At 41.2% G+C, this 27109-nt stretch overlaps 2 protein-coding genes across 4 annotated transcripts; one reads left to right on the forward strand and one right to left on the reverse strand.

The window, feature by feature from the left end:
* Positions 1 to 2362: 2362 nt before the first annotated feature.
* LOC120717219 (cytochrome b-c1 complex subunit Rieske, mitochondrial) lies at positions 2363 to 5417 on the reverse strand. Its single transcript, XM_040005120.1, has 2 exons — positions 5146 to 5417; positions 2363 to 3348 (listed from the first exon to the last, which is right to left on the reverse strand). The coding sequence occupies exons 1-2, from the start codon at positions 5354 to 5356 to the stop codon at positions 2738 to 2740; spliced, it is 822 nt and encodes a 273-aa protein (XP_039861054.1). The 5' UTR covers positions 5357 to 5417; the 3' UTR covers positions 2363 to 2737.
* Positions 5418 to 8833: 3416 nt separating this feature from the next.
* mtfmt (mitochondrial methionyl-tRNA formyltransferase) lies at positions 8834 to 25187 on the forward strand. 3 transcript variants are annotated; one of them, XM_040005115.1, is made up of 10 exons: positions 8834 to 9185; positions 12004 to 12201; positions 15907 to 16029; positions 16106 to 16208; positions 16892 to 16967; positions 17050 to 17141; positions 17215 to 17293; positions 18600 to 18673; positions 19780 to 19926; positions 24455 to 25187. In XM_040005115.1, the coding sequence occupies exons 1-10, from the start codon at positions 8971 to 8973 to the stop codon at positions 24635 to 24637; spliced, it is 1290 nt and encodes a 429-aa protein (XP_039861049.1). In that variant the 5' UTR covers positions 8834 to 8970; the 3' UTR covers positions 24638 to 25187. The 3 variants fall into 3 exon arrangements, with proteins under 3 accessions (XP_039861049.1, XP_039861052.1, XP_039861050.1); XM_040005118.1 differs by lacking the exons at positions 19780 to 19926; positions 24455 to 25187 and adding an exon at positions 19180 to 19752 and having other exon boundaries at positions 8838 to 9185; XM_040005116.1 differs by lacking the exon at positions 19780 to 19926 and having other exon boundaries at positions 8841 to 9185.
* The last annotated feature ends 1922 nt before the right edge of the window (positions 25188 to 27109 follow it).

Here is a 27109-nt window from a genome sequence, read left to right on the forward strand (position 1 = left end):
GCTATAACTCAGTCATGCTAAACTGTTAATCTTTGATATCAATATGAAACTCATTCTCACAAAAGTGCTGCAAAGTCTTTAAACCAAAGTTCAGACGGTTGCATTTCAGGTCTTTGACCCTGTTGCATAGTTACTATTTATATGACCTCGTTGCAACCTTGGTTTTTCTGTTTGTAAAGGTACATGACTCATTGGTCAAACGCCTGCGGGCTAACTGCTGGCTGTAAAAAGATTCATTTTTATAGCACACTTGTGGAGAGGTGAATAACCTCTGTGTCAAGAAAGAAAAGCACATCTTGTTGTGTATATAAAAAGATTCTGGAAGGTATATTAATGGGTGTTTCTCCCCTTTTCACTCGTGTTTATACTCTGCATTTAATCATTAATTATTCATCTCTGGCTCTCCTCCACAGCAGGTCTTTTGTCTTATCTTCCTCCCCCCAGCAGATGGCTGCCTCTTTCCTAAGCCTGGTTCTTCTTGTTAAAAAGGAATTTTTGCTTCCCACTGACGATGTGCTTCCTCATAGGGAAATGGAATTAGATTGATTCTTGGGGTTTTCTCCATTTTCTTTGTATAATTTGTAGGGTTACAAGTGGTTTGAGGAGATTGTTGTTGTGATTTGGTGCTATATAAATAAAACTGAATTGAGTTGTATGTGAGGCCTGGCACTGAGGAGAAAATGACTTGCACTGTTTGAGAGAACGAGCTGGAAAGGATGTGCAGCAGATTAAGGATAGAGATCAAAATGTGCTTAGAGGTGAAGAGCATGTGTTCAGATATGAGAGTACTTTGATGAACTGAAAGAGAGGAGGACAGATGGAGCACAGCTCCTGAATCAGGAAGAGCAGAGGATTAGTAAGGAGGACGTGAGGGAAACTATAGACTATAATGTCAGTAGAAGCACGACAGAATACATGTATGTGAATTAGAGAGAGAGATACAGGTTTTCCACCTGAATATGTAACATGAAAGGTGACTGTTGTAAAGATCCAGGTTTTAGCACATCCCAGCACACCCACTCACTTCACCAGATGCACCTTGTTTACTTCTCTCCCCTTTGATTGGGTGTGGTGCTTGTCCTTAATTGCACTCACCTGTCACACATTATATAAGGACTGCATTCACTTTTGGCTCACTCTTTCTTCACTCCCACACGAGGCGGCAGCAGAGCATTGGCAGTCCATGTGTGTCCTTCCTTTATTGATTTGAGAATAAAAGGAGAACCCTGTGAATGATTAGACGACTGCTTATTCTCATTCTAATCGGATGAGCCCATGATGCTGATTACTTAAACCCTGAGCCTTCCTTCCTTCCTAACAGTGACAGTGAAGGCAGATGAGTTTAAATATCTAAGTTATAAGGAAGTCAATTTTAATTTATATTGCACTTTTCACAGAAAATTAATAAATCACAAAGTGCTTCACAATAAAATATTTGTTTGGTTGATGTATGAATTGGAGACAGTGGCACTGAGCTGAGCATGCTCAGATGATGGACAGAATTAGAAATGAGTCCATCAGAGGGACATCTCAGAGTCAGAGAGGCTGAGATGGTTTGGTGCAGAGAAAGGAGGTTGGACAAAGGATGATGAAGATGGAGCTGTCAGGCAGGAGAACAAAAGGAAGACCTCAGCAGAGGCTAATGGGTGTAGTGAAGGAGTGCATGCAGATGGTTGGTGTGACAGAAGATGCTGGAATAGTGTGAGATGGAGCAGATGATCCGTTGTGGCGACCCCTTCAGGGAGCTTCCAAAAGAAGAACTATCCCTGCCATTTTGGTTGCGTCCACATATGTTAATCTATTTTATTTTAAACAAATGCAACACTCCACGGCTGCAGGATGTACTGTAGGTGGAATCCCTTCTCTACACTTGCTATAGTACATGGCACTTTAAACAGCACATGTCCAAGTCTCATTGAGGTGGAATGTGCTCCTTAGCGGATACTCAAACTGCATCTTCTGTTTGTAGTATAGTTCGACTGGATTCTTGTTTTGTCCATCCCAATTGTGTTTACCATTTTTCCTTTATGTAAATCATATATGCTTTCCCATTATGCCCAATAATTACACCTTTAACATTTCTTTGGCTGTTACTTGTTATAATTCTGTCCACAACTTTGTTTCAGTTTTTCATGGACAGTTTAATATCTCCTCACTGCTTTAGTGTGGTTGTCAGTTCAGTTCTTCTGAGGCTTGTAACTTTATCGCAAACACATCTGGGCTTTGTCTTGATGCATGTTCAGTTATTCAGGTAAGTAAATCCCAAAAGGTAGACCTGCTCAATTTATCTTCTGTCCAAGTATTTCGATGTGACCTGAACATCAACAGAATGTTAAACAAAGGCTTAACACAGACCCACAGCTGTCAAATACAATTAAATCTTTATTATCCAAATCTGAATACATTTGTTCTCCAGAGCTAGATTATATCACTCAAGATGTTTATCATGTTCAAGTCGTACTCAGGAAAGGAAAAAAAGACTATGAAGTTTTCCAAGTGTAGTCAATGTCTGAATGCATAACTCAAAAGCTCCTCCTTGTTTTTAGCGTGTAATGTGCCTTTATGGCATTATATAAAACAAAGCAGAGGTGCTCTCATGTTCGAGTGAGCTGTTGAAAGGATCTAAACCCTTCGAACACCTCAACATCTTCTCACTAACACAGCTGAATGCACCTGAATACATTTGTGATGGACTGACAACTGAAGTACAAAGCCATCTCAGTCTTGTGAGTGCCATTTATCCCACAATTACTGTGTTGTCATCTGGAAACTCGTAGTAAGGTACCTCCAGGTTAAGGGGGGCGGGGCCTTTCCTGATGCGGCCAGAGGCATCATAGTGCGAGCCGTGGCAGGGGCAATAGTAGCCGCCGTATTCGCCGGCATTGGCGATGGGTACACATCCCAGATGTGTGCACACTCCCAGCACGATGACCCAGCTGGGGTTGATGACTCTGTCCTTATCATGCTGAGGGTCTCGCAGCTCTGTGAGGCTGACAGCAGCCTCGGTAGCGATTTCCTTCTCTGTGCGGTGACGAACAAACAGTGGTTTGCCTCGCCACTTGAAGGTCATGTTCTTGCCTTCAGGGATGTCACTCAGTTTGATTTCTATCTTGGACATAGCTAAGACATCAGCTGAGGCACTCATGGAAGAAACAAACTGAGTGACCACCGTCTTGGCAGCGTAGACGCTCACCACCGCTGTCGCCCCAGTAACCAGGTAAGAGAAGGTTCTCCTGGATTCACTGCTGTCCTGAGATGACTTGCTGGGGTCAAGCACCTCTGGACGCCTGTAGTCAGAAAAGTCTGGTACTCTGATGTCTGTATGAGCAAATCTGACTCCTGCAGATCCTGAAAAAACAGTAGCTGGAAGTTAGACTACTGGGATTAAATAGAGTAAAGATTCATCACCAATGAATGGTGCCCAAACTATTAATTCAAAGCAAATTAAACGAAACTAGAGACTACTAAATGATTTTCTAAACAGATCTGCCTCTCCAGTGAGCTGCGAATGAGTTCAAGGACCACCACAACAGTGTCCTTACCAGCTTTTGCCCAGCAGTTAAAGAGGAAGACTGACTCCCTGACGGTGGCCAGGAAGCTTCAGCTTACACATCAGGGTGAGACATTCAGAAAGAAAGTAGCGTCTTTATTATCATGTTTTTCCTTGGCATACATGTGCTGCACCAAACACATCTGAAAACATTTGTTCTCCAGTGACTGGCTGGATATAATTGATTAAACAGATAATATGATAGCAGACCACCTCTACTGCAAACAAAGAGTTACACAGTTTTTTCTTAGCCTCAACAGCTTGAAAAAAATGCAACTGGGCTTTAAAGTTTCCAGCTTTAAATTAGTGGATCCTTTGTCTAAATTAAGTAGTATACTGCATTTATTGGTTTGTTTGTTTCCTTTAAAATTCAACTTCTGCAAATATAAAAACGTTTATTTAAGAAACACATGTGAAACACAAACACGATTTTGATATTCTTACTAACAAGGATAAGGCAGTAACATTCAATATAATGCAGAAGTTACAAGGCTGCAAGGTTAAAAAAAAAAATCACTCAAAATACATCTGATCACCTACACTACAAAAGCACGTGACATTTATGAGTGCCAATGCAAGAGCACACTTATTATTTGTCAGATTTATTCTTATTCTCCATCTTCAGCCTCACATTTTGCCGTGACACTCGCCTCGCAGCTTTGACACAATCCCCACAACTTATATCATTTCGAGCAGCTCAATTGGGATGGTGTGCTATTACTTTTGGTGGTGACTCGTCGCCTGATTATTATTAGCATATTATTACTACTTAATTCTACTCATGTTACTTTAGATGGCTATAAAATGAGATGATTTTATAAGCCTCTGTGCTTCTTGTCAGTTTAGCTTTGACTTCAAATTGGGCAGATGGACCTTTGAGTCCTTGGGTCAAGTAAGCTCAGAGTGAAGAGCAAGTTTAGACAGTGCTACCTTCTTATCATTTCAACTGACTGTTACCAGAGGGGGAAAACCCAACCGCTCAACTTTTCTATGTGGAGAGCACAGTGAAGAGTAGGGAACAGACAGGTGAGCCTCATGTAAAAACATGCTGTACAATGTATTAGAACTACACTCTTCAAATTAGTAGTCCCAGGGCTGGTAGTCGGGTATGGAGCAAAAAAATACGATTACTTGATTTAGTGCAACGATAAGTTCCTGTGTCTGGAGTTTTGTCTGCGACCTAAGAGGAGAAACGCACATACAGAGCAGGAGACGTATCGCATACTGGGTGACACGGACACTGAACGGACCCAACAACGCTTACGCCACGCACACTGCGGTACTTAACAGAGCCTCTAAAAAGGTTTTGTATCAGATATTTAGAGCCCTGAGATGATGTTGTCAGTCCTGATTATCTAACACTAACGTAACGCTCACGTCAGCTGTAGCCTCCTTTTAGCCCCAAAGGCTAACTGCCTGTATAAGAAAGCTAACAGCAGCCGACTGTATAAACGTAAGAGGGAAAACCTCCTACTGACAAATATATCAGGATATAGACAGTCCGCGGGATCCGACGTTAAAGTTAAATGTGCTTTTTCTAAACAAAAGGCTAACATTACCAGTTCAGATAATGCTAAAATTCAATGACAACTTACCATTGATGCTAACTGTCACAGCAGGGCCTGTCTTTGGGCTTTGACCGTTTAGCGACTCGCGACACAAAAACTGTTTCTTCGGGTTCAACAGAATATTCTCTCCCTTTACAACAACCCCGGGTACAAGAGCTTTCAGAGGCCCCGCAACTGCGAAAGCGGTGGCCTGCATGTAAGGGGAAAACACCCCTGAGCGGGCAGCTATAGACATCATGTTTAACCGCTGCAGTAACGACCTTGTGTCGCTCGACTGCTCACCCCTCGATCTGGCGGAACTCAGTGCGTACTTACGTAACATGTAACAGTTACGTACGTACAGATACGTAAACGTGACCAAAGCCCTTTCATTTAAGGTGAACAATGAACATTTACAGCACAGGTGACAATAGTACAGACATTCTGTATTTACAGATACTTGTGTTAAAAATTACTAAAAGCTGAAGTACCGATTCAACTTCTTTTCTCAAGTAAAGGTAAAAAAATACAGGCTCTGAAATGTACTCAAAGAAAGTAGAAGCAAAGTAAAAAGTTGCTCCTTGAAGGACGAGTCTACCATCTATTTTTACACAGAGGAAAATTAATCGTGTGCTATTTTAATATTTTAATAGTAATACACGAGAATAAAAATGTTATTCCATTTGAAATTCTAATTCTAACGAATCTGCTCAGCTTGTTATGTAGGACACATGTAGTGACAAAGACATGTAAAAATGAACTATTTTCTGTTGCCCACCTGGTAGAGGGTGACTTTGCCTCCACACCTAAACAGGAATATGTGAACAGTCAGGTGTTTAAGTCACCAGATGTTTCACAAGATATCTTGGCTGATTTCCATTTCCTACATTTTCAGTATAGTGGATATTTTCTTTATACTAGACCTATGCAGTTAGCATGAAGGTGGAATTCAATGAATGAATCTAAGCATCGTCAGCTTAACTACAAATTAATCTACGACACTTGATGTGACCCAACACTGACCATAAGCATCACAGCCACCGAACACCAGTCCAACACAGTGCCCTACTGTGAAATCACCACAGTACTACCAGCTAACCAATTTATCATCTACTAAACTACTGAATATTTTCATGCAACATTTGAATAACACAACTTTGTTTTGCAGGATGTTTCCCGATATGAAAATACATAATTTATCAAAACACATCATACACAGATCCAGTATGTGATTAAAAATTAACTACCTTTAAATCTAATTGCACCTCTACCTCTCCTGTCCCGTCTTTCTGAGATGCTGTCTTTCTCCTCCTCTGAGAAAAGCTATTCCACATTTTTTTCTCTCCCTAAATACAGTAGCTGGACATTTAGCTGGCAACACATTGTGTGATAAACTGCACACACAGTTGTATGTTAGCTGATGTCTGTTACCTAATAGAGATGTTGCATTTGAAATTACCTGACAGTTAAAAAACTTTACTCCCTTTATACTCACTCCTCAGAAGCGCTAGCTAAATGCCTAAATATCAAGGCTACAAGTGATTGGATTAAAACCTCCTGATTTTGGAGAGATGACCACTGGTCAGTTGCACCACCTTGCAAATGCGAGTGAGAAGGGGTATGACACTGTTACCTGCCTGCTGCTGCACAACAGTCACTCACAGATACACAGTTCCTTGATAATGGGAAATCCAGGGTGGCACCTTTAAAACCAGTCACAATCCCCTATATGGAATTGACGGCAGCAGTGGTAGCAGTTCGCATGGATAGAATGTGGAGGAGGGAGCTAAGACTACCTCTCCTAAACTCAGTATTTTGGAGGCAGCACCGCAGTGAGGAATATATAAATAACAAGACTTCCACATTATTCAACAATATTATTCCCCTATTCAGCTGCTCGGCTATTCAATTCAATTCAATTCAATTCAATTCAATTTTATTTATATAGCGCCAAATCACAACATAAGTCGCCTCAAGGCGCTTCATAGATACAGAGAAAAACCCAACAATCATATGACCCCCTATGAGCAAGCACTTTGGCAACAGTGGGAAGGAAAAACTCCCTTTTAACAGGAAGAAACCTCCGGCAGAACCAGGCTCAGGGAGGGGCGGGGCCATCTGCTGCGACCGGTTGGGGTGAGAGAAGGAAGACAGGATAAAGACATGCTGTGGAAGAGAGACAGAGATTAATAACAGGTATGATTCAATGCAGAGAGGTCTGTTAATACATAGTGAGTGAGAAAGGTGACTGGAAAGGAAAAACTCAATGCATCATGGGAATCTCCGGCAGCCTATGTCTATTGCAGCATAACTAAGGGAGGATTCAGGGTCACCTGGTCCAGCCCTAACTATATACTTTAGCAAAAAGGAAAGTTTGAAGCCTAATCTTGAAAGTAGAGATAGTGTCTGTCTCCTGAATCCAAACTGGAAGCTGGTTCCACAGAAGAAGGGCCTGAAAACTGAAGGCTCTGCCTCCCATTCTACTTTTAAATACTCTAGGAACAACAAGTAGGCCTGCAGAGCGAGAGCGAAGTGCTCTAATAGGGTGATATGGTACTACAAGGTCATTAAGATAAGATGGGGCCTGATTATTTAAGACCTTGTATGTGAGGAGCAGGATTTTGAATTCAATTCTGGATTTAACCGGAAGCCAATGAAGGGAAGCCAAAACAGGAGAAATCTGCTCTCTCTTTCTAGTCCCTGTCAGGACTCTTGCTGCAGCATTTTGGATTAGCTGAAGGCTTTTCAGTGAGTTTTTAGGACTTCCTGATAATAATGAATTACAGTCGTCCAGCCTGGAAGTAATAAATGCATGAACTAGTTTTTCAGCGTCACTCTGAGACAGGATATTTCTAATTTTAGAGATGTTGCGCAAATGGAAGAACGCAGTCTTACATATTTGTTTAATATGTAAGATTGCATTCAAAGGTTTGATAGTTGCCAATAATAGTTTTACAAAATCCAAAGGAAAACAGGAGAAATGAGAAGCATAGGAAGGAACAGGAGAGATGAGACAGTTATATCTCAACTTAGATTTGGGCACACTGGATTGAATAGTATGTTGTTTTTAATAGAAAAACACCATACATGACAGCGTGACTGCAATAAAGAAGAAGAAACAATAGAACGTGTTTTAATGCACTGTCAGAAATATGATGCTGAAAGAAGACAATTGATCAAAAAGCTGGGTGATATGAAAGTGAAACTGGACTTGGTTGATTTATTTCATAAGAACTTGAGAAGTGAAAGTTATCAGGCCATATTTTGCTTTTTAACCCTGTAAGACCCAACCCATCAAAAATAGCCAGAAAATTATTTTTCTTTTTTAACTGAGATGTTTAATAATCCTAATAACAAAATCCACATTTTCTTTGGTATATCATGTTGTGTATAATATGTTTTTATTATATATTTTTTGTTTTGCATTTGATACATTGGGCGTTTTGGCAACTTTTTGTTAACAACAATGTTAATTTTAGACAAAAACAAAGAGTTTTGTCCATAACATTTTATGGACAAATTATGGCAAGTATTGATCATGTTGATGAGATGGAGGTCTCAGAAACTCGTGTATCAAATATGACACAGAGGGCATTATAGGGTTAAGGCGGACTAATTTGTTTGGAAGGATTTGAATGTTTGTTTGTTTTTTTATTCTTTTGTGGACGTTTCGGTCCACACTCCACACCAGTTGGTGGCGGTAGTGCACCATTTTGCTGTTTGTCAACCGCCAATAAATATTATAAAGAAGAAGAGGAGGAAGTCGAAGAAGAAGAAACAAATATGGCGGCTTCCTGTGGGTCGAAACGGCGACAAACTGAGGAAGTTTTTCATTCTGTGAACTTGACACTTTGAGCCGACGCTGCTTTCAGTATGTGGACGAGCGCCAAGACAATAAGAGCTTCTGTGGAAACGCTGAAGCGCTGTCAGCGTTGCTGTATGGGGACAGTATGGAGGGGCGACACTGACCGCGGGCAGAGACAGCTATGTAGAGTCCTGTCATCGGCATCAAAACCCAAATGGAGGCTCCTGTTTTTTGGCACTGATCACTTCGCTGTGGAATCTCTCAAACTTCTCACATCCTGCAGGTGCGTGTCCCACACAAGCCGCTTACAGGCGTGCACACGGGGTTTCACACTGCAACGTGTTACATATCATGTCACATATCATACACACAGAGGAGGATTTTTTTTTTTGCAATATTATTGCAATAGTTTGCAATAATATTGTAATGTATTTTTTTTATTGAAATTAATCTTAATTAATTTGTTGAAATTGTTTCCTCTTCAGACACAGCAGTTTAACCTGCCAGAAATCGTCCTCTTGCCTAACGTGCTATTTAACTTAAAATGTAATACGAAATAAGCTCCAAATGTATTAGCACAGAGTGCCGTCAGTTTTATTAAATAATAAATGCAGTAGATTCTGAAGAAAATGGCCTGTGAAGATTTTTTTCAGCTTTTTTTAAAAAAATATTTTATATCCACATCTCTAAATTTACAGACAGGAACTGTGTTGTGCCACAAAGTGATCGTCAGCTTTTTGCAAAACAACGTTTATGTATCATTTATTTATGACTGTAAAACTCTTATTGACATTAAAAAATGACCAGATAGATTATAACGTAGAAAACAGGGTATGCAATACCTCAGGTAATTTATTTATTTTTAATGTAACCTCTTTGTAAATCCTATTGACTGCTGACTTTTTAAGAATATAAGCAAAGATATTAAACAGAAAACACACATCTGAAATCACCTTTGGCACAACCAAGGAAACGGCTCTTTTACATTTACTGAGATCAGTAGCAGACTTGGCGTTTCAGAGTGAACATAAGTCAGATCTCTAGCATGTTTTACACCGTACTGGACTGCAGTTTCTGTGTTATGCAGTGCAAACACAACCAGAGTTCATACATGAGGCACACGGGATTATAAGGGGCTCTGTCGACTTTCAGAAAAATCAAAGGATTGATTTTAAGTGCGCCGTATTTTCCAAACAACACGGGAATAACGACGGCCCGCTAGCATGCTCTACCAAAAATAGTGCTTTGTTGTGTGCCTGACGGACGAAAGCTAAACCAGTTCCACACCAGTGAAGCTGCAGCATTTTTACAAACCAGTTCAGGTTCATCTGTTTACAAAAAAATTGTAAATGTAAAATAATAAAATCAATATTCTTCTGTAGCAATAACAAAGTATAACATAAATTATTCTGTAGCAATTACACAAGAATATCCAGTAATGTCCCTGCCTACAATTAAACACATTCACTTTCTGAAAATCATCTGCTGTGGCAAATGGGTGCAAGCCTTTGACCACAAACTAGTCACTGCTCGGTGACATTCGTCTGGCCTGAAAGGAGACGCTACCGGTAGACTGCAGCGAGGACTGCCAGCATCTGAGCCAGACTCTGTCTGTGTCTCTGATCGTGGTTATCTAAATGCACAGTAATAGCAGGTTTGTAATAAGGCAGATCGCACTAACATAATATGCACTGTTAGTTGATTATTTATTTACCTGCTGTATGAACGGGAGAGGAAGTGTTTCCTGTTTCGGACAGTTGTCTTCAAATCTCAGTAGCTGATCAGTTTTTAAAAAAAAAAAAAAAAATCCTCAGATTTGCTCCTGTGGCACCAACAATCAAAGTCACTTTCTTTCCCAATGCATTGCCCTTTGCTCACTTTTAATTTCAGCACGTTGTCTTGAACTACAAGTGTACATTCACTGAATTGCAGCAATGTCAGTGGTTGAGTGGTGAAGTTCAGTATTTGTATCATACTCATTGATCAGTGAGTGTACATAAACACACAGGTTACATACAAATGGAGCTTTTCTGTGAACTTCTGTGAGAAACAGTCCTTGCATAAAATACTAAAATACTATTATCACTTTCAAACAAGTCAAAGTTCTTGTGAGGAAAGCGCCACCTCTTGGTAATACTCTGTAACTGAATGATAGTGGCTTCGTAATAGTTGACACATCCCACAGGGAGGACCAGGCAGCAGTTCTTGCTGGCTTTATCTGTATGTGCAATTCCAGTGTCCTATGTACATTTAAACATTTAGAGAGGGCAGGGCTGCAACTATTCATTGAGTATTTACAATAATTCAATTATAAAAACTCTGGACACATATTCTTCGCTTAATGCACGGCTCTGTACTGCGCCATTGTCACCATGAAAACAAGACATTGCACACTTTTGCGACTAAAAACAGACCTGCAATAGAAACTTATTTAGGAGAAGTGTGTGAATAAAATCTACATGGGCGAGTAAAACTCTTACAAAACCCTGAAAGACAGAGTGAAGGTAATTTTTTATGCCTTAATTTAGATTGCATACATATTTTATGTTATTTGACTTTGATCTTAGACTGTACTTTAGTGTATTTATATAATTTTGCATTTAAGAAATGTTTGTCTTTACATACAATCAGTGGGCTTAGTTATTTTTTGACAAATAGAACAAAAAACATTCCACTTTCTAAAACGGAAACTAATGAGCACTTGAAAGATCTTTATTTTTTCTCTTTTGAATATTTATCAATGCTCATTAATAAGACACAAGTACTAATTGATGGAATAGATTACTAAAAGAATCGTTAGCTTGCAGGAAATAGATGAGGGCTTCATTGACACAGAACTGTGTTGTAGTTTAATTCCAGACTCCATGATCAGAAATCTCACTGCATACATTGTACACAAACACAAACACAGTCAATAAAAGTGAGGGAATGAATACAATCAGTTTAATGCTCTATTTTCCACTTTGATTTCCTGGTAAAATAGAGCCTTTATCTGGTATTGACTTTAAAACATATTTTTGTCCTAGAGAGTTGAATACACTGCTGAGGTGCTACAGTTTTCAGTTTGTTTTTTATACTTAACCCTTCCTTTTGTGTTGTAGGGGCACCAGTGAAGGGATAGTGGAGACCCTTGAAGTTGTTACCTTGGCTGGTGATGTTCCAGTGAAGAGGTTTGCTCAAGAGAACCACCTTCCGCTACACAGTTGGCCCCCTGATGATGTGAATGGACGGTTTGATGTTGGTGTGGTCGTGTCTTTTGGCTGCCTACTTCCTGAGAGACTAATCAGCAAGTTTCCATAGTGAGCATTTATCGTTGATCAACTAATCGTTAAAACCTGGGGACTGGTGCCGTGCTGTGGTTTGGCTATGATCTCACTGTCTCTGAAATGTTGTGACAATGTCCTCAGTACCCAGGGCTGCCTCTTATAGCTCTCACCCCTGGGTCTTTCAAGGGTGGGTTAATTGTTGTAATCAGATTTTTCTTTTCTGTTTTAAGAATCAGTTTAACATCTCAGTAAACTCATGCAAATGCACTGGGAAGAGAAAATAAAACAAAATAGGTGATACTGTGGAGAGACACATAAATACAGTGTACATATGATGGGTGACAAATTAAAAGAAAAGGCTGAACCCATGGCCCTGTCACTGAGAGGTCCAACTAGCTGACATCCACAAAGAGAAAATGAATGAATATGTAGATTAGTGATTCCCCCCAAAATCAAGGAAATATATGACTTTCTCTTGTATTTTGATTAGAGTGAAGATTTAAGATTGGATAGGCCCCCTGGGTTTTTTTTTTTTGGGGGGGGGGGGGGGGGAATGGCTGATCTAGATGAATGGTGTCATTAGAGTTTAAGAGAGTTTGAGTTTTAAGTCTCTCTAAGGCAGTCCTTCCCAAAGTGTGGGGCCCGCCCCCTGGGGGGGGGGGGGGGGGCACAGAGCCATTGCAGGGGGGGCGCGGTATGAAAAGGGGGGGGGGGGACAATAACGCTTGGACACTGCTAGCACCGGGCGCCTCCACAAACGCAAAGCAGGAGATGAAGCATCGCTGAATATGTTTCCAAACCAACTTCATTCTAAGACAAAGACTAGAAAATATGGTGAAGCAAATCTGCCCTTTGGCTCCACCTGCACAGGTGCTGAGGTAGGTCTCCCTGCAGGATTGGTTTCCCCTGCATCAGGAGCAGCGCTGGGCTGTTTAAATCGCAGACAAACAGGATCCCACATTCTTGATTTTTAGTTCACAAACACATCTCATAATGACTAACTACTCCTGACATGTTGGAGATGTTTGCTCTTTATACAGTAAAGTTACAGCAGGATACAAATAACATCAGGCTGATCCTGCCACGATTTGTCCCCTCGGTTCAAATCACAGACAAACAGGATCCCACAGCTGTTTATGTTTTTGAACCCATTTTGCACAGAGAGGCATTTTTTGAGAAATGTATTGATGCAATGTTGAATATTATTACACAGGAAAAAACAACTACATGTAAAATAATGACACCGTGACGCCTCTGCCTTTGTAAATGGAGGGACAGTAACTGTGTGTAAAACCTGCAGACAGTCAGATTAACAGTATTTCGTCTCTATCTGCCATTCTGCAATTCATCTCATGTAAACAATAACGTGGCCACAGCGTGATGTGAATAAAGGCGCATACCTTTGACGCTGCGTGACGAACTCTGTATTCCTCGTCCACACGTAAACACAAAAAAGGAGTTTAAAAAAATCTCAGTTTTCGGTGATTCGAAACGCCGTTTACGTGGACGAAACAGCTGCGTGTTCAAAATCACCCGTGTAGGTGCGGACGCAGCGTAAAAGAGTTAGTAGTTCATTTTATTACTACCTGTAATTTATTGCAATTTACTTGTATTTGCTTAACTGTTTACTAAATGTTTGAGGTGTGAAATAAACCAAAATATGGGTGTGTGTGGTTGGAGGATGTGTGTGTGCGCGCCGGGAAGGGGGGGGGGGGGGGCGCAAATATTTTTCTTGTAAAACAAAGGGGGGCCCAGCAAAATAAGTTTGGGAACCACTGCTCTAAGGCACAGTCAAGCCCATAATTATTCACACCCCTGGCACATTTTGACTTAAAGTTACTTTTATTTAACAAGCGAGGTTTTTTTTGTTGTTTTTTTTCGTTTGTATTTGGACTGGAAATGACACAGGCGTCTCCCAAAAGATAATAACACGATGTACAAGAGGTATCATTGTGGGGGGGAAAAAATATTTCTCCGCTTTTATTTAGATTTGATCAAAAAGTGTCATGTCCAAAATGATTCATACCCTTCACAAACTGTCAGTCTCTGGGAAAATCCAAAAATTTATATCACCATTTCAAATAGTCCAAGCTGTTCTAAAGCATCCTAATGACCCTGATTAATTGGGAACATCTTTTTTAACCAAATCAACAGGCGAAATTCAATTCAATTTTATTTATACAGTGCCAAATCACAACAACAGTCGCCTCAAGGTGCTTTATATTGTAAGGTAGACCCGACAATAATACATACAGAGGAAAAGAAACCTCAACAATCATATGACCCCCTATGAGAAAGCACTTTGGCGACAGTGGGAAGTAAAAACTCCCTTTTAACAGGAAGAAACCAGGCTCAGGGAGGGGCGGCTATCTGCTGCGACCGGTTGGGGTGAAAGCTTACAGCACCTGGTATTCCCAGGCGGTCTCCCATCCAAGTACTAACCAAGCTCAACCCTGTCTAGCTTCCGAGAGCAGACGAGATCAGGTGTGCAGCAGCTCTCTGCAGTTGCTTATGGACAGTCATGGCTAAGACAAAGAAGCTCAGTGAGGACCTCCGGCTGTGCATTGTGGCTGCTCACAAGGAAAGGGATACAAGGCCCTATCTAAATATTTTCAAGTTCTAGTGGCTACAGTATAAAGTGTTATTAAAAAATACAAGATGGCCACACCTGTGCTGGCCAGATAAGATAGTGAAAGAGGTGAAAAAGAATCCAAGGTCCACCACTAAGGCCATCCTGGGGAATCTGGGCTCTGTTGGTGGCAGACAGTCCAACGCATACTGCACACTGTTGGGTTCCACGGATGCAGACTGAGGAGGACGCCAATTCTCCAGAATTGCAAATGCTCATCTGGATAAGGAAGAAGATTTCTGGTCTTCTGTGTTATGGTCAAATGAATCAAAAATTGAATTATTTGATCACAATGATGTTTCCTTCATTAGGTGTTAAAAAAAAAAAAAGGGAGAAGCCTCCAACCTTGAGAACACCATCCCCTCCTGTCAAACATGGTGGTGGGAACCTAATGCTTTGGGGATGTTTTTCAGCCAATGGACCAGGGAGTGTAATCACAGTGAACGGCACCATGAAAAAAAGAGCAACACATGAGGATTCTTCACAACAACATCAGGCAGTCTGCAGAGAAACTTGGCCCTGGGCACCGGCGAACATTTCAGCACGACAACGACCCAAAACACAGCAAAAGTGGTGAAGAAATGGCTGGCAGACAAAAACATTAACATTTCGCAGCGGCCCAGCCAGAGTCCTGACTTGAATTAAGAATCTGTGCAGGGAGCTAAAGGGTCTTAGACCCTCCAACCTGAAAGAGTTGGAGCTCATTGCTAAAGATGGGTGAAAATACCCGTGGAGACGTGCAAAAAAAGCTGGTCTGCAATTATACGAAGCTTTTGATTGATGTAATAGCCAATAAAGGCTTTTCTATTGATTATTGAGAATGGTATGAATAATTCTGAACGTAACACTTTTTGCTCAAATCTAAATCAAAGCTGAGATTTTTTCCCCCACAACGATACCTCTTGTGCAACATTGACGCCCATGTCATTTCCGGTCAAAAAAAGCCAACTCGTTGGTTAAATAAAAGTAACTTTAAGTCAAAATGTGCAGGAGTACGAATAGTTATGGGCTTGACTGTGCTCTAAGGAGCACTGAAGCTGTTCTACACAAGGCATGAGATCAGAACCTGTATATAAATCCACAGAAACAGACACTGCATTCTCTTTCAGTGGGATTTTGAATGTTCACCCTAGCCTGCTGCCAAGATGGCGCGGTCCAGCTCCTATCTTCCACACCATCTTGCATGGTGACAGTGTGACAGGAGTCTCCATCATCCAGATCCGACCTCACAGGTAAACAGCAGATAAATGTCTGAGTATTTTCTTTTTCCTGATAACAACCATAACAGAGCTCAATATCACCCTGCAGGTTTGATGTGGGGCCTATTCTCAACCAGCAATTCTATCAGGTCCCTGAGAATTGTACTGCTGATGAGCTGGGAGGTACTCTAGCCACAATGGGAGCACATCTCGTGAGTTGATAGAACATGCAACGTACAACTCCAGTTCCATAAAAGTTGGGATGTTATGTAAAATGTAAATAAAAGTAGTGATCCGAAAGTCTCATAAACCCAGTCTATTTACAATAGAACGTGAAAATCTATTAAATGTTTACATTGAGAAAATTTTCCATTTTAAGGACAATATGAGCTCATTTTGAATTTTATGGCAGCAACATCTCAATACCAGATGTTCTCAGCTGGTGAAAGGTCTGCAGGCAGGCCAGTTCAGCAACAGGAGTCTTCTATTTCAAAACCCTATATACGCCTTTCAGCATTGTTAGAGCATTTCCAGATGTGCAAGCTGCCAGCTCCATAGGCACTAATGCACCCCCATAACATCAGAGATGCAGGGTTTTGAACTGATAACAAGCAAACCTTGGTAAAGATTATTGAACCTCTGCCCCAGCTTTACTTCAGAGAAACACTACCTCCTTAAGATACTCCTTTAGATACTGATTAGATCAGGGGTCTCGAACTCCAGTCCTCGAGGTCCTGAAACTTTTCCATGTGTCGCTGTTTTGAGATTTGCAAATGAATTTTTTTTACTAACATTCCCACAATGTCAGCATTTTCAGAACTGTTGCAGAACATGGTTATTTTTTTACCTTTTACCAGCAGGACTGTAACATGATTGCTTGTGTGTGCTTTTGCAGCTGATTAACACGTTGATGTCACTGTCTGAGAGAATGGAAAATCAAAGGGAACAAGGACAAACTGGTGCAACATTTGGTGCGTAACGCTGAGCTGGATACATATAGTTGTCTGAATGAAAAACTGGTCTTCTAACTTTCAACATGATTTCCTCCAACAGCCCCAAAAATCAAGATGTCCATGAGCTGGATTGTGTGGGAGGAACAGACTTGTGACCAAATTGACCGTCTATATCGTGCAGTCGGGTCCCGGGTAAGGCTCATTGCATAACTAAGTCATGCCAAACTCTCTTGGAGATCTCAACAATGACCCTCTCTTACATCAGATACCTTTGAGGACTATGTGGATGGGCAGAACAATAAAACTTCTGGATTTTGATGGAAAATGTCATGTGTCATTATCAGGTAAAGTGATTAACCAAACCGGTAACACAATAAACGGACCGTATGAGTGTTTGTGACGTTGGTGGAGTTTTAAATGAATGTCTTGGCCAGATTCTATGCATAAAGTGCCCAAATATTTCTCCTTGAGTTGGGATCTTTTGGTGTGAACAAGAAGCTAGCCAACAGAGGCACAGGTCATGTGACTCAAAGTTAAGGGTAGTTCAACAGCTTCTAAAAGATGCAAACCAGTGAAAATATGAGGATAGGACTCTCTCATTAAATCACAGCGGCCTTGACAGCCTCTATTTTTAGAAAAGCTTTGAGCTGATCCTGTAATAAGAGCACTAACCTGGACTTGAGAGGATATTTTTTCCATATCAGCTTCTTTTCCTTGGCTAAAATTCAGAATCACATTCAAAATCCTCCTCACAGTCAAGGTCTTAAGTAACAAGGCCTGATCTTTTTTTGAAGACCTCATAGTGCCATATCACCACAATAGTTCCTCTGATACTGCTGGTTTACCTGTGGCTCCTGGAGTATTTAAAAACGGTATGGGAGGCAGAGCCTTCAGCTTTTAGGCCCCTCTCCTGTGGAACCAGCTCCCAGGTTGGATTCGGGAAACAGTCACCTTGCTGCTTTTAAGATTAGGCTTAGAATTTTCCCTTTTGATACTGCATATAGTTAGGGCTGCATCAGGTTACCATGAATCCTCCCTTAGTTAGGAAGCACTAGGTTTAGGTTCCTGGGAACTTCCCATGATGCACTGAGTTACTTAGTGATTAGTTGTGAGGTCTGTCATCAGCTAGAAGGAACGTGAGACTACTGCAAGCAAGAAATAGTAAATGGGAAAACTCGGATGATTTCAAGGCATTAATTGCAGCCAGTGTGATGACTAGTTTCTGGTCTCTGCGTCGGGGAAATTGAGCTTTCGGTATCAAGGACACTTTACATGCAGACCAGAAGTATCTAGGCTCAAACCACAAGCTTTCCAATTAGTGAACAATCCAGACATACTAAAAGAAAACTCCAATTTTTTGTGGAATTTGTGGAGAAAGATGACAGTTTTTCAAAAAAAAGATCATCTCAGCCACAAAAATGAACATACATGATCATGTAAATTGTCTAGATAATGTCACTGCACCTGTGTTGTAGACCTTTGTTAATAAGTAAACCTTTAAATAGAAATATTTGTAGAATCAGAGGTGGGAACCTCTAAGTGAGAGCTATGGAAGTTGTAATTTGACATAAATGTGCCCTACTGTATGGTATTCCAATATTGTATAACAATAACACTGTGCTGCCATTATCATTCACATTCTGTTTGCAGATCAAAGAAGGAACCCCATCCCCGGTTCAGTGAGCTTTCAGAAGGAGTCAAATACTCTAGCAGTCTGCTGCAAGGTTGGTCCAACTGTTCCCTCAAGCACCCCTGACCTTCTTCACTACATGCTTACCATAGCGTCTGCACTTTTCCTTAGCTTTAGTAGTGAGGTGACAGGTGACTTTCACACAGTTGCCACCATTGCTAAGCAACATATCAAAGACATTGTATTTGTGCAAATTAATTGAATGGTGTGGTTAAATGTTCGTCCGTGTTGGAGATGTTTCTCCACGTTGTTGTGATCAGTATTGGATTCATTACTAAAAAATAATGTGTTACACAAAAAACACTTTTCTTTAAAGTAATGCTGTACATTGATTAATTACTCCTAGAAGAAAGTCATTTGTTCTTAGTGTCAGCATGCAGTCTGTGCAGGTGCTTGCAAAGAGCTGAAGTTGTGTTAGCAGCAGAACGTGGTTGTTTCTGTGGGGTGGGGGTGCTTCTGCTTCATCCTGACATCTGCAATGACCACCTTGGTTTTCTTCGTGATGAGGAACAAGTTGTTCTTTGCACTCCACTCTGGCAGATGCTGCACCTCGTCCCTGATGGCCATCTTGTCCCATTCAGTTATAAGGCCCACCAAGGTGGCTTCATCTGCACCAGTAACATCAGCTAACTGTTGGCACATTTTGGGGATGGGTGCGGATGTTATTAGAAGGACCTTTACTCTTATTCACTGTCACATCTGATGAGAAAACTCTTAGTAGCATGGTCTCCAGAGGTGGAGAGGACTTTAGAGCAGACTCTTTGTTGAGGAGAAACATACTCTGTCAACATAAACTCACACATACTGTAGTGAGAGCAGTTTGATACCAGCATTCAGACTTTGGCAGTGTTGCATTTTTTCTTGTCACCTGACCAAAAGGAAGACTTTTTGTAAAATATCAGTCATAGAAGCACCGCACATTTAAATAGCTTTAGGATTATAGCACCACAGTTTCATCCACAAAGAAGCTGTCAGTGCATACAATCTCTACACCATGATGTTGTTTGAGCTATAAACAGCATCAGATAATTACAGGAGCTAAAGAATGTAACAATAAAATTGCAGCAAAACCACATATGAGCGGGCAGAGTCAGGTATGGGGTCTTCACACCCCCTTCTTTCCCTGTTTGTCATTTGGAGCTGGGAGGAGGAGTTGGCTGCCTGGTCGGGGTCTGGGCTTTTCTCTGGGCAGTCTGTGTGCCACCCCAGAGCAAAGGGAAACATCTCCTGTGTCTGGGGGCGGATTGCCACTCTGGGGAGGATGGCACCTGGACCTTGGGGTATAGAGTATGTATTTATATATGTGTATGAGGGTGGGAATGCATGTTTGTGACTGTGTGCCTGTTTGTCTATGTTTATGTGTCTGGTTGGGTCTTGGACTCTTCCTCTCTGGGAACATCTCGGGCCCCCACCTATCTCCCCCCACCACACTCCCTGCCGGTGGCTGATGACCTCACCTCTCGGTGCATTGTAGTTCTTGGTGTCTGGGGCTGGGTGCTCGGGTGTGTACTGTCTCACTTCTAGTGGCTGCTTGGCGGGTCCTGGTGCGGGTGGCTCGGTCGTGAGGGTGATGCTCTCCTCAGCTCTTTTCTAGGAGGGTGGCGCATCCGCCCTTTCGGTGGACCTCCTTGGACTCTTGTGTTCTGGGGGGCCTTTAGATGTCTGGGCCTGGATATCCTTCATGCCTGCTTCATTTCCTGGAGGGGCAGGGCTATGGCTCCCCACAACTACTATCAGATATGGATAGTAGCATTCATGGAGAAACCTTTTGAATGCAGGCACGCTCACGCACACGGGTGTTCACAGACACACGCTATCTTCCTTGGCTGCTCCCTTTAAGCATATTGTGCTCGGTATCATTCAAAATGTATGATTTACAGTTACTTCTGCTTATCTAGGATGTTGCTGTGGTCTCCCTACTGTGTTGTTCTCTTTTTGCTTGTTTTCTTCCTTTCCCATCAGGTAATGTAGCAGACTTATTGTGTCTTTTCTCTCGGTCCAGTATGGCACAGCTGTACTGGTCCACTTGGGAAAACAAATCTGTTGGGCATTTTTCTTGGCCCTCAGACAACAATTCTGATTGGTACAGTGCCGAGAAACAGACCAAAAAAATAATCAAAGAATGGTGAAAAAAGACCTTTATTGAAAAGTCTGTTTCAGATAAGCAAATGGTTAAACTTTTTCCAAGATGGCGCCAGCAGTATGCACGGCGACACGTCCGTCAACTCTGCTAGCTTTGCTTTGGCTTGGCTAGCCTTATCCTTCTCTATTTTATCCCAAAATGCCCTCGCTCTGCGTGTACAATCACCAGTTACTCTTAGAAATCAAAGCATCGTATGACCTGGCTCTTAAGCAAACTGAGACAGGAGATGATTATGGGCCTCCTCCACCACTTTTTGAGCCCTGTATCCCGGTTTATCTGTGCCAACACACCTACACCACTTCCTGGAAGAAGCGCCCGAGGAAACGAGGAAAGCGGGCTGGTACACTCATCAAAGTCCGAGCTCTTCTCCGTGCTTCTCGTGGAACTACTGGACCAGCAGAGTGCATCTTTAGATGGATCCAGCCTGTTGTCCCTGGAGCTCCCACGACACTTGATCACCCGCTCTCAGCTTTTTATTTCCCTAAGCGGCCTCGGACCCGTGGATGCGGCGTGGACCACGGAAATCTTCGCACACTTAACCGAGCTGGAACATCTGATGTTAGGATCTACACACTCCAAATGGCTTTACTAAATGTAAGATCATTAGCAAACAAGATGTTTGTATTAAACGACTTCCTAAAGTCACAACAGTTGGACTTTCTGTTTCTGACAGAAACATGGCTTCAACCCGGTGAGTCTGTAGCTTTTTCGGAACTGGTCCCTCCTAATTTCTCATTCTTCAGCCTCCCTCGGTCCTCTGGTAGGGGGGGGGGGAGGCTTAGCCACCGTGTTCAACGCTCGATTTCATTGCCATCAAACATTACAGCACGACTCATTTTCTAGTTTTGAACTCCAGCTGTTTGAGTTACACCTGAATTCTGCTGCGCCTTTGCTGTGTGCCCTCATATATCGCCCTCCCAAGTTTAACAAGGATTTTATCAAACAGTTTTCAGGTTTTATGGCTGGAATCGTTCTTAAATTTGACAGTTTTTTAATCCTTGGTGATTTTAACATCCATGTCTGCTGTGACTCTAAACTTTTGGTCAAGGACTTTTTAAATATTATTGACTCTTTTAACTTGACCCAGTGGGTTACTGGTCCCACGCATGAAAAAGGTCACACACTGGACTTGGTGCTCTCCCACGGGTTGGATGTGTGCATCACGGAAATATCCAAGTTGCGCATCTCCGATCATCTTCCTGTGTTGTTCACTCTAACACTGCGCTGCTCGATGGATAAGCCGTACGTCCCAGCGCGCAAAAAGCGAGCGCTTAATGTACTAACAGCGCCTGCTTTTTCTGCTGCCTTTATGGACTCTGGAATAATGAACTCCAACTGTAAAAGTGTTGAGGACCTTTTGGACATTCTTCATTCTACCTGCACTGATATCTTGGACTGTATTGCTCCGCTCAGGACTGTGCGCGCTAAGCATTTATCAGAGCCGTGGTTGAATGAACATACGCGCTCCCTCAGACGTGACTACAGACGCGCTGAAAGGAGATGGAAAAAGGACAGATTGTATGTTTCCCTACAGATTTTAAGGACTCGTCTTTCTGCTCACCAAGAAGCTGTAAAAACTGCAAAGACACAGTTTGTCTCAAACTTAGTGTCAGTAAACAGTCACAGGCCTCAGGTACTTTTTAACGTTCTTAATCGCTTTCTTAGTTTATGTGATAATTCTGGAGTCACTTCTTCACCAAGTATGTGCGATGATGTTTTAGCATTTTTTAATGACAAGATCCTATTGATTAGGGCCCTTGTCTCGTTGTCTGCTGCCTCAGATCAGAGTCCTTCTCCTGTGTGCTCAGCTGTCTTAGAGCAGTTTGGTACAGTCTCCCTTAATGACTTGACCGCGGTAGTTAGTAACTTAAGATCATCACACTGCCCCTCTGATTGTCTCCCCCCGAGCTTGCTTAAAAGCACTTTTAATACTGTTGGGCCTTTCATCCTGAGATTAATTAATACGTCCCTTGCTACAGGCTGCGTCCCATCATGCTTTAAACAAGCTGTAGTTCAGCCTCTTCTTAAAAAACAAAACCTGGACCCAACTGTTCTGTCCAACTACAGGCCTATCTCAAAGCTTCCTTTTCTATCTAAAGTCTTGGAGAAAGTGGTCTACCTACAGTTGCAGGCACACCTTGATTTTAATATGATCTCTGAAAAATTTCAATCTGGTTTTAAATCACTACATAGCACTGAGACGGCACTTTTAAGGGTTTTTAACGATATTCTTTTAACTCTGGACTCTGGCAGCCCTGCTGCCCTTTTATTGTTGGACTTGTCAGCAGCTTTTGACACGGTCGACCACGACATCCTGTTATCACGGCTAGAATTTCATGCTGGCCTAAAAGGATCTGCCCTACAGTGGTTTCGGTCCTATCTGTCAGAAAGGTTTTTTTATGTCAATATGGGCCCCCACAACTCCAAAATAGCCCTTCTTAAATACGGTGTACCTCAAGGCTCTATTTTGGGTCCTGCCCTGTTCGCACTCTATTTGTTGCCATTGGGCTCAATCTTCTCACAGTACAGCATTTCATTTCATTGTTTTGCTGATGATTTGCAGATTTATCTACCTTTAAAAGCAGGGTCAGACCATCCGCAGCTCTTATTACGCTGCCTTGATGATGTCAAACAGTGGTTGTCATTAAATTTTTTAAAGCTAAATGAAAATAAAACTGAGGTTGTCATTTTTGGCAACGTTAATCATATCGACAGCACTCTGGGCGCCTTTTTCTCGTATTGTAAAACACATGTAAAAAACCTCGGTGTCTACATTGATGGTTCTTTTAAATTGAATAAGCAGGTGAGTGCAGTAGTTCAGTCCTGCTTCTTTCAGTTAAGATAGCTAGCCAAGGTAAAGCCATACCTTCCGGCTAACGTCTTTGAGCGTGTTATTCACCTTTTTCTTACTTGCAGATTGGACTACTGCAATTCATTGTGTTATGGTCTAGATCAGGCCTCCATCCATCGTCTTCAGATGGTTCAAAATGCTGCTGCTCGCCTGCTAACTGGTACCAAACGGAGAGAGCATATAACCCCAGTTTTAGCTTCTTTACACTGGCTTCCTGTCTCCTACAGGATCCAATTTAAACTTCTACTTTTTGTTTTTAAGTCACTTAATGCCCGAGCCCCTCCTTACCTGTCTGAGCTCCTCTCTGCCTATGCTCCAGGAAAAACCACGAGGTCTAGCTCAAAACTAATGCTGTCCATCCCACGGACTGACCTCAAATCCCATGGTGATAGATCCTTCTCTGTGGCAGGTCCCAGACTTTGGAATAGTCTCCCCTTAAATATTAGATCTGCACAAACACTTGAGCATTTTAAATCATTACTAAAGACACATTTCTATGCCCTGGCTTTTAACACACTATGACCCAAGCATTTTGGTCTTATTTGAATTAGTTTAGTTATTGTTTTAATTCTTTTACTGTCCTTTTATTGTTTTTTTATTGTTATTATTGTATTACATTGTTGCTTTTTAATACCATTTTTATATTGTTAAGCACTTTGTGCAGCATCGGCTGTTTGAAATGTGCTATATAAATAAATTTGACCTTGACCTTGACCCCTGAGCTTAAACTTCCTGAAATGTTGCAGCAGTAGTACTGCTTTCTTTGTTTCACTTTGTCCTGTTGATTGTTGCCCTAAGTTTTATATTAATGTGTGTTCCAGGATGGCTGGGTGGGATTCAGATCAGTGCTCCTGAAAAAAAGACTCACTGCAGCTGATTTCTATAATGGCTACCTGCATCAGACACAGCAGAAGAACACGCCGTGTGAGATGGCTGAAGGACAGTTTTTCAGTAAAAAAGGAGGAATTGAAGTGCATCAAATGAGAAAAAACTCAAAGTTGTGACGCAACAATAATATTCTCACTTAAAGTAAACACAACACCATCTAATGAAATGTACTGTTTTTAATGTGTTATACTTTTAAGGCATTTGCATTCATGCCACAGTTATTTTTTGCTGTATTTATTCTATTGCAATAAATGATTGCAATGTTGATCAGCAGTTTCCAGGAACAATAATGAACTGATTTTTTTCCCTTTGAATATTTACCTTAAGGACTTTTCCCCGTCTCTACCAGTGTTAATGGTTGGGCTGTAGATGTGATGGTGTTTGGTTGGTCTTTCAGTCTGGAATTGCCCTCCTCTTTGCTCCATACTGGAATCTCTCAGCAGCATTTGTAGTGTATGATAAATTAAGACACCAAACACTGTGACGTTAACATGCACACCATACATAAACATGTCCAAATACAGCAGATTGACCAGTATTTATAGCTACATCAGTTGTTTTCTGCTTTTCTTCAGAGAGCTTATATGACCTTGTTCTAGAAAAGTTGGGGTGCTGTTTAAATAAAAGCAAAATGCAATCGTTTGCAAATGTTGAAAATTGTGAAAATGTTTACAATGTTCTGTTTTATTCGCATAGAAAACCTATCAGATGTTGAGAAAATGTCCCATTTTGTGAAAATATTAGTTCAGACTCAAACTACATAAATTTCTTAAATACAATTATTAGCTATTAGAGAAAAAAGGTATTCATGGTACAGCAACATCAATAACTGTTGACATTTTTTTTCCTATCGATCCTTTAAAGTTGTTGCACAACTAAGAGAGGATTCAGAGTCACCTGATCTAATCCTAATTATATGCTTTATCAAAAAGGCAAGTTTTAAGCCTAATCTTAGAAGTATAGAGTCAAACTAGGAGCTGGTTCACAGAAAAGGAGCCTAAAAGCTGAAAGCTCTTCTTCCCCTACTACTTTTAAATACTCTAGGAACCACAAGCAAGCCCACAGTCTGAGAGTTAAGTTCTCTGTTGGGGTAACACAGTACTATGAGGTCTTTAGGATAATATGGAGTTTGATTATTCATGTATGTGATGAGCTGCTAACGAGTATTTTATTTAGTAATGACCCCAACGCTGCTGTCGTCTCCCGAGACAAAAGTTTACCTTTTTGGAAGGTGTATGTCCTGTTACATCTGGCATAAAACTAACACCGCGTTTCATGAAATCATACTAAAATTCAAACGTGGTGGTGGTGGTAGTATGATGGATTTTCCAGATTTGATGGAGTTTATAAATTCTGTTTGACTATCTGAAAATCCGGAAGGAGAATGTCTGGCCATCAGATGTGTCCTGAAGCTGAAGAGCTGAAGAGTTATGGAACAAGAAAATGATCTGATGATCTGGTCCCTTAAAAGTCTGAAGTTAAATCAAGATGCTTTGACATGACCTGAAACAGACTGATCATGGTCGAAAGTCATTCAATGTGGCTGAAGCAATTCTGCAAAGAAAACTAGGCCAAAATTGCTCCACAGTGATGTGAAAGATTCATAGCTATTGATCCCAAACGCTATGAGATAACTGACCAATCATTTTTAGTCATTCAATGCTTTAATAATTAATAATCCAAGGAAGAAGTGTTTTACTGGTGAATGCTCAAGGTGGATAAACGAACATGTCCCTCCCTGAGCCTGGTTCTGCAGGTTTTTTCCGTCCCATTGTTGCCAAGTGCTGACTCAAAGGGGTTGTTTAATTGTTGGGGTTTTCTCCATATTTTTGTACAGTTGTTATCTTACAATATAAAGCACCTTGAGGCAACTATTGTTGTGATTTGGTACTATATACACCGCATTCCAAATTATTATGCAAATGATATTTCTCTTGGATTTTCCTAAACAGTCGATGCAAGTAACAGAACAATTTTCGAGTCATCGGCTATTAGTTTTATTAGTATAATTTGAACGTTACTGAACAACCCTCCCAATGAAAACATACTGTTTTTTAAAAATAAAAAAACTTAAAATGCACTGTTTAGAATTATTAGGCACAACAGAGTTCCAAAATATTTCATAGGTTGTAAAGAACTGAAAATGGTTATTTGTTGAATTTGCAGCATTAGGAGATCATATTTACTGAAATCAAAAGCTATTTCAATCAAAAAGATCTTAACAGGTCATGTTACGTATTAACATAGGACCTCTTATTTGATAGCAGTTTCACAATTCTTGCATCCATGTAACTTTTTGGAGAGTTATTGCTTGAATGTCTGCAGGATGTCAGAATAGCCTCCCAGAGCTGGTTTTTGGATGTTTTGAACTACCGCCACCCTCCTTGGTCTTTTGCTTGAGAATGCTCAAAGGTTCTCAATCCGGTCTTTTAGTGATGACATGATGAATCCTGCTTCCGGGCCCAAACTACCCTGCGTTTAATAAGGCTTTTGTGGGTTTTTTTTAACATGTTTTAATGCTTTGTGTCTGGTTCTATTTATTGCAACCCGTTCTCACTCCCAAAGCGTAACATTTTACGCTAGGTGAC

Source organism: Simochromis diagramma, unplaced genomic scaffold (assembly GCF_900408965.1).
Source record: "Simochromis diagramma unplaced genomic scaffold, fSimDia1.1 OVJJ01000085.1, whole genome shotgun sequence".
Lineage (NCBI taxonomy): Eukaryota > Metazoa > Chordata > Actinopteri > Cichliformes > Cichlidae > Simochromis > Simochromis diagramma.

Coding starts and splice junctions, on each gene's coding strand:
- LOC120717219 (XM_040005120.1), bottom strand. CDS start 5,356: ATGATGTCTATAGCTGCCCGCTCAGGGGTGTTTTCCCCTTACATGCAG. Junction 3,349..5,145: donor TGTGACAGTTAGCATCAATG/GTAAGTTGTCAT, acceptor CTGTTTTTTCAG/GATCTGCAGGAGTCAGATTT.
- mtfmt (XM_040005115.1), top strand. CDS start 8,971: ATGTGGACGAGCGCCAAGACAATAAGAGCTTCTGTGGAAACGCTGAAG. Junction 9,186..12,003: donor AAACTTCTCACATCCTGCAG/GTGCGTGTCCCA, acceptor TTTGTGTTGTAG/GGGCACCAGTGAAGGGATAG. Junction 19,927..24,454: donor CCTGGACCTTGGGGTATAGA/GTATGTATTTAT, acceptor TGTGTGTTCCAG/GATGGCTGGGTGGGATTCAG.